General features: G+C 46.2%; 1 protein-coding gene and 1 non-coding gene across 2 annotated transcripts in view; both read left to right on the top strand.

Moving 5' to 3' along the window:
• Window positions 1-646: 646 nt before the first annotated feature.
• Window positions 647-7,540, top strand: part of TUFT1 (tuftelin 1) — a 43,247-nt gene continuing 36,353 nt past the window's right edge. Inside the window, exon 1 of the mRNA XM_032397073.1 lies at window positions 647-735. Coding sequence (XP_032252964.1) covers window positions 676-735 — 60 coding nt within the window. The 5' untranslated portion in view covers window positions 647-675. The remainder of the gene's footprint in view (window positions 736-7,540) is intronic.
• Window positions 3,752-3,856, top strand: LOC116627382. The gene has a single exon (XR_004298485.1). It is a non-coding gene; the product is annotated as a U6 spliceosomal RNA (small nuclear RNA).

The raw sequence follows: 7,540 nt of genomic DNA, 5'->3' as shown, positions 1-7,540 counted from the left end.
CATCAGAGAAGTTGAGGCTCATCCTTTCTCAAGAATACAAAATCCTTTTAAGGCAACGTGTCCCGCCTCTCCCGGCCATATAAGGGCAGCTTTGGTATAATAGCTTCTACAAAATAAGCCCCACCCAGAGCCAAGCTGGCTTTGGCTTGGGCTTGGGCCTCCTGCCAGGGCAGGGCACCTGTCAGACTGGCTTAGGCCAGTTTGAGTGAGTTGGCCTCTGGTGCCTGCATTTCTACCATGCTGAGTTCCTCAAAGGTGACCTGTATACAGGGAGAGGAGAATGTACGGAAGCTTTTTTCCAACTCATCCTCCAAGGGGCCCGCAGGGTGATTCTCTTTCACCAACAACGACCTTGGAGTTGAAAAGGGAACAGCAAGATTAACGAATGTCTGAGACGCAACCACACAAGCTGGACAAAATTTCGGTTAAGCAGCCTCAGGTAGCCTCCGAGCCCCATTTTTATGTAAGTCTGAGCGAGCGCAGATGGGCGTGTCCTGCTGCTTCTCGGTCACGCCCATCCCGCTCTCTCTCGCTCACATTGGCGAACGGCATTTTTGGGGCATGTCCAATCAGCAGTCCCCGCCCCGATGCGCTTATACATCGGGGCGGTTCCGTGCGCGCCTGCCTAGTAGGGCGGGCGGTGGGCTTCTGCACTGTGACCCCCGTGAGAGTAAGATGAACGGGACGCGGAACTGGTGTACCTTGGTGGACGTGCGCCCGGAGGGGCAGACCGCGGTAAGAGAGAGCCGCGCCGCCTCCCCCGCCCGGTATTCTCGATTTCCAGTTCGGTCCCTCCCGTGCCCCGCGCCGAGTTCGCTGACATCACCTGGGGCCGGCTTGGTGCCATCGGCTCCTCGTGGCGCTTCTCTTTCTCTTTTTCTACCCCCACGTGGATGGCAGTGGGGTCCTGGGGAGTCGCGGCAGGAAGGCTGTTTCGAGGCTCGGGGACTCGGGGCATCCCTGCCGTCTGGGAGGACACTGCGGCTCCTGCCCGGGACCCCGCGCGAGTATCCGGTGCGCGCTACTCAGGCGTCCTGTGAGCAGTAGATTGGGTCGTAGGAGAAATGAGCTCCTAGAACGGGATCTCTGCTCTCTTTGTACTTTGGGTCTCCGACAGGGGAGATTAGGCTTTTCTGTGGGTCCTGGCGGTGTCAGAGGCCCTTCAAAGAACTTAATGGTGCTTTGGGTGGTCGTTAAGAAGACAAAGGGTAGAGAGTGAAATCCTAGGGCTTGGACCGAAGGGTGGGGCGGTAGGGGCGGTAGGACTCCAGGTACACCGAGAGTGGCCAGGAACTCCACCTTTCTCTGGGAGGAATGGGGCTGTCCGCTTGGGGGTCACCTCTCTGCTCGGATTTCTTCTTCCCCTTGCAGTTCTCCTGGCTCCTCTTCCCCCGTGGGCCAACCGGTAGCTTCCTGGGACGGTTTGTTCACTTTGTTTCCGGGTCCAGCTACCAAGCCCCAGGCAAGTGAATGAAGGAGATGCCATAAACCAGGCTGGAAAGGGAAGGGAAGTGACCCTCGCGAGAGCTTCCGGACCTAGTGAGGGTGGGGGAGAGAGGGGCGTTCTCCAGCGGTAACACATCTGCTCCGCTCCCCTCACTCCCTGGCTCCCTGTCCTTGTTCTCCTCCCCACCCCAGGTGACCATATGATTTTTCTCCTCCAGAGGCAGAGGAAGGTAACTTGTGGCTGAATGTTTCTAGGCTTTGCTGGGGAACTTGACCCAGAATGAGTGTGTACTGTTTCATCGATTTTCAAGCTATTGTGGGTGAGAGTGAAATGGGAGCCAAGTTCTGGGGAGTTTGTATTCCTCCATTTCCCCTCCCTCCACTCTGTATCTGATTCCCTTCCTGGGTTCCAGTCTCAGCATGCCCCCTGGGGGAGCTAACCCAGCTGCACCCCGATTATGGCTCTTCAAAATAACTCAAAATAACTGGTAGAATAGTTTCTCATTTCAAGTTTAGAGTACAGATGATCACTTAATTCTGTTCACAGTCCCCACTCCATGTCTGCCCAGTCTGAGTGTTTCTGCCCACATTACAGGTCTTGATACTGCCTAACCCAGCGCTTCCCCAGCAATGCAACTCTGAAGATAGTAAAATCCGTCCTCTATTATGGCAGCCCCAACACCTACTGTGTGCTCTTACTCACTATTTTGGAATGGTTGAGACAGGGAAAAGAGTATGAGGAAAATAAAGGAGAGGGGTGTTGGGCTTCTTTTTGTTGGCTGCAAAAAAGAGATCGAGAAAGGTCTTAAGACCAATGTATTGGTACTGTTGAGAATGATTTGACACACTCTTCTGTCCCTTGATATTTTGTTGCCTCGTGGGGGAGAAAGAGTCAGTGGGAAAATAGTGAGCAAGGAATTCAGTCAGTATCCAGCCATGGATTAGTTTGAAGCTAATCAGAGATCTCTAGAACAAGGGGAGATAGAAATTCCCTTTATTCCTTCTTCCATAGACGGGACTTTAGAGGTATTTTACTTCAAAGCTGTGAATGAAAAGCATTGCGGGAATCTGTTCTTGGAGACATTCCTGAGCTGTTAAGGAGGGGGAGAGGTGGTAAACAATCAGTCAGGCGATAGGCTTTGTCCCTGGATTCCTGTCCTCTGAAGCCTGAAGAAAGAATTTATGGCTCTGGACAGTCTCCAGGAAGCTGTAGTATATTCACACCATCGAGTGAGTGCTCAGTGCATGCTCAGAGTGAGTGAATGAATATGTAAATGAACAGATGTTTCTCCTTGGTGTCAGCAGTGTAGACAATTTAACTGACTAGTGTGTCCTAGTGGGAGTGAGGAACCTGGGACTCTGTTGGTGTTTCCCTGCCAGCCAGGCCGTGTGTGCTGGTGCATCACACTTGGACGTGGAAATACGGCTAATACCTCTCTGGATTATTTTTATTGTTGGAGGCAGATGCAGCAGGTACAGTGAGCCAATGTTTTTCATACTGCAGATCATCACTACCAGTGGGTCTGAAGTCAACTTAGTGGGTTAGAACCCTAGCATTAGAAAAGAAATGGATTCCGATTAATGACATTCTGGACTAGGCAAAACTGTGGAGATAATAAAGAGATCAGTGGTTGCCAGGAATTTTGAGGGGAGAGGAATAGAGCACAGAGGATTTTTTTTTTTTTGGTCCTAACCCACAGAATGTACATTATTCACTTTACTTGAGTGAACCCTAAGGGGAACCATGGATTTTGGGTGATAATGATGTGTCAGTGTGTAGGTTCATTCCTGATAACAAATGTGCTGTTCTGGTGAGTGAGATAGGTAATGGAGAAAGCTATGCTGTGTGGGGATAGGGAGTATATGAGAAATCTCTGTACCTTCCTGTCAATTTTGTTGTAAATCTAAAACTGCTCTAAATAAAATAAAGCCTTCAAAACAAAAGAAATAGAATTAGCACTATCAGAGTGTTAGGGTGGACATTTTTAGCAAAAGTTTTGTTTCAGTTATATGTATGTATACATAATATATGTGTGTGTGTGTGTGTGTGTATGCTTACTAGATCTTGAGGTAAAATTTTTTTTAGGTCAGAGGAGTTTGCAAGCCACTGTAGTAAGTTATAATGGCAAATAGAAACACAAACAAACCTCAAACATTTTTATTAGACGTTCCCGTCAAGTTCCTTTGGTTATAAGCAGCAGAGAGGGACTGTAGCTAACTTAAGCAGAAGAGGAATTTATTAGAAGGAAATGGGCAGTCACAGAATGTAAGGGAAAGCTTAAAAAAAAAAGTGCGAACCAAGGCTGTTCGCATTGGCAGCACATGTACTAAAATTGAACCGATAAGGAGAAGATTAGCATGGTCCCTGTGCCAGGGCAACATGCAAAGCTGCGAAGCGTTCTGTTTGTCAGTGGTATTATAATAGCAGTCAGTGGTGGCAGCTGCCAGCTACGTTTGTGGTGGACATAGCGTAACTATAGAGTTGTCACAGCACTGCGTGGCATACCTGAGACTAATGTAACATTGTGTCAACTGTACTTCAATGAAAAAAAAGTGTGAACCAGGAGAGTCTTGGATCTGGCTAAGTGGAAGGAACTAATGGAGGGTTTCTACATCTGGGTGAATTGGTTCCAGGTGTTTTTGCCATTCTGTTCAAGATTCCAAGGAGAGGGTGTCATTGGCCCCTCACCCACCTTGGCCAGGGCGATACGGGGTTTCTTGATGGATCGGCCCACCAGATTATCCTATAAAGGAGGGAGATTGTGCAAAGCAAAACCCAAGTGCTGTTACCGGTAGAGGAAGATGGAAGCTGTGTGGCAAAAGCAACAGAAGTTCACTACATTAGATTTTGGTTTGAATGATCTGTTTCTTTCTTTTAAAAAAAAAAAAATTTTTTTTTTTTTAAATTAAGTAGGCTCAGTTGCCTGGGTGCCTCAGTCATTAGGCATCTACCTTCGGCTCGGGTCATGATCCCAGGGTTCTGGGATCGAGTCCTGCATCGGGCTTCCTGTTCCACGGGAAGCCTACTTCTCCCTCTCCCACTCCCCCTGCTTGTGTTCCTGCTCTCGCTCTCTCTCTCTGTCAAATAAATGAATAAAATCTTTAAAAAAAAGATTAAGTAGGCTCCATACCCAATGTGGGCTTGAACTCACGACCCTGAGATCAAGAGTTGCATGTTCCACTGACTGAACCAGCTGACTGAGCCAGCCAGGCACTCCTCTTCCTTCTTTCCTTCCTTCCTTCCTTCCTTCCTTCCTTCCTTCCTTCCTTCTTCCTTTCAGATTTTATTTATTTATTTATTTATTTATTTATTTATTGAGAGAGAGAGCGCACAAGTGGAGGCAGAGGGAGAGAGAGAATCTCAAGCAGACTCCACGCTCAGTGCAGAGCCCGACTTGGGACTCGATCCCAGGACTCTGAGATCATGACCTGAGCCGAAGTCAGATGCTTAACTGACTGAGCCACCCAGGTGCCTTTCTTTTCTTTCTTTCTTTCCTTCTTTCTTTCTTTCCTTCTTTCTTTCTTTCTTTCTTTCTTTCTTTCTTTCTTTCTTTCTTTCTTCCTTTCTTCCTTTCTTCCTTCCTTCCTTCCTCCCTCCTTTCTCTCTCACTCTTTCTTTCTTTCAAGATTTTATTTATATGAGAGAGCACGCGCGAGCATGTGCAAGGGGGGAGGGCAGAGGGAGAAGCTGACTCCATGCTGAGATTGGGGCCCAATGTGGGGCTTGATTCCAGGACCCTGAGATCATGACCTGAGCCGAAGTCAGATGCTTAATTGACTGAGCCACCCAGGCGCCCCTCTTTTTTCTTTATAAATCATTTTTCAGTCAAAGGAATATATGTGCCTGGTTTTTAAAAGATTAATATTATCAAAAGGCTTTTTAAAAGAAACTAGCAAGCAGTTTCCTACCCCAAGCCCTGCCCCATGGGAGAGACCACTTTCAACTCTTAGCCCTTTTGTCTGGTATTTACCCCCATGTTTCTAAATAATATGCTTAGAGTGATACTTCTTGATTTATCAGTTTTAGACATCTGTTGACTTCCTGCTGTAGGAATTATAGGAAAGTTTATACTCCCACCCCTTACATACTCTCTTTCCCTTCTCCCATCCTCCTAGTATATTTACATCACAATTTTTGGCTAAACTATGATTTCTGTTAATAACATTGTGGTTAAGAGCCCAGTCCTGGGAATCTGACCCTACAGTGGGGCTGTAGTCAAGGCTTTGATGTTTCCTTTGCCTAAGATGATTTCAGTAAATTACTTAATCTTTTCCGTCTTAGTTTCCTCATCTATAAAACAGGGATAATAATTGCACCCTTCTAAGGTTATTGTGAGGATTAAATAAAATAATGTATGTGAAACATTAAGCACAGTGCCTGGAACACAATAAGTGCTCAATGCTAGCTGTTATTTTCTGTTTGCTCTACTTAGTGGCTTAGATGAGACTGTTTTAGCCTCTTGTGAGACCCTGCCCAAGGGATGGAGGAAGAGTCTGGGAACTCTGGTCTGGTCAAGGTTTGCTCCTTCTCATTATCTTCACATTTATGCTTATCTGTTCCTTTCCCCTTGCCTCTGCCAGTGGAGGATCTTGAGGATGAGAAGGGGCCTGTAGTAGGCCCAGAGTAACCTTTGCTAGTACCAACTCACGCAGGACTGGTCTTAGAGGAGTGATGGTCAGGATTCATATTTTAGTATCCTGCTCTAGGCTGCTTTTCTCTTCCTCCTTTTTCTGACTCATGGCCTAGGCAGCTGATGTCCCATGATGCTCTGGGCTCTTTGGTAAGATGATTCCCTTTAAGTAATCTATCAGTGTTACCCTTCCTCAGAATATTTACATTTTTTAATCTCTAATTTTTTTGTCTTTGAAAGATTTTATTTTATTTTATTTTTTTAAAGATTTTATTTATTTGACAGAGAGTGAGAGAGCACAAGCAGGGGGAGCAGCAGAAGGAGAAGCAGACTCCCCGCTGAGCTGAAGGCAGACGCTTAACCGACTGAACCACCCAGGCACCCCTCTAATTTTTTTTGTCTTGATCATTCTTGGCCAGAGAGTTTCTCTCAACAATGCCTGGGTGGATTTGGAATTTTTTCATCAGCCTACAGCTTGAACCTGTGTCTTTACCCTGGAACAGGTGTTTTTCTTTTAGGATCCCAGAAGCTGAATTAGTTTAATACCAAGTCTTTCCTGAGCTCCATTCTTTAAAAAAAAATTTTTTGGGGGAGGGGGTGCCTGGGTGGCTCAGTCGGTTAAGCATCTGCTTTGGCTCAATTTATGATCCCCAGGTCCTGGGATCGAGTCCCTCGTCGGGCTCCCTGCTCAGTGGGGAGTCTGCTTCTCCCTCTCCCTGCCTCCCCCCACTTGTGCTCTCTCTCTCTCATATAAATAAATAAAATCTTTAAAAAAATTAAAAAAAATTTTTTAACTAAAGCTATGATTTATTGAAGGTTTACTATGGGCCTAATTTTTCTGTAACTATTTTAATGAGCTATACTTCATAGACTGCACAAATAACCCATTTAAAATGTACAATTCAGTGGCTTTTAGTGTAGTCACTGAGTTGTACAGTCATCAACACAATCACTTTTAGAACATTTTCTCTAGCCATAAAGAAATCTTGATCCATTAGCAGTCAATCCTCATTTTCTCTTAATCCCCCCAGCCCTAGACAACCACTAGTCTACTTTCTTTCTCTGAGATTTCCTGTTCTAGGCATTTTATGTAAATGTAATCATATAATGTGTGATCCTTTGTGACTGGCTTCTCTCAGTTAGCATGATGTTTTTATGGTTGATCCATGTTGTAACATGAATCAGTACTTCATTCCATTTTATTTTATTTTGTTTTTTGAAGATTTTATTTATTTGAGAGAGAACGTGAGAGCACAAGTGGAGGGGGAGGGGCAGGGGCAGAGGGAGAGGTATAAGCAGGCTCCCTGCTGAGCAGGGAGAAGGACGGACTGACTGGGACTGACTTGGGGCTTGTTCCCAGGACCCCGGGATCATGACCTGAGCCGAAGGCAGACGCTTAACGACTGAGCCACCCAGGCGCCCCTGGACATCTATTTTAATTTCTTTTGGAGAGATAAACCTAG

Source organism: Phoca vitulina, unplaced genomic scaffold, assembly GCF_004348235.1.
Source record: "Phoca vitulina isolate PV1807 unplaced genomic scaffold, GSC_HSeal_1.0 scaffold96, whole genome shotgun sequence".
Classification (NCBI taxonomy): Eukaryota; Metazoa; Chordata; class Mammalia; order Carnivora; family Phocidae; genus Phoca; species Phoca vitulina.
The sequence above is the reverse complement of the archived record's forward strand: the minus strand, read 5'-3'. Positions and strand labels throughout refer to the sequence as shown.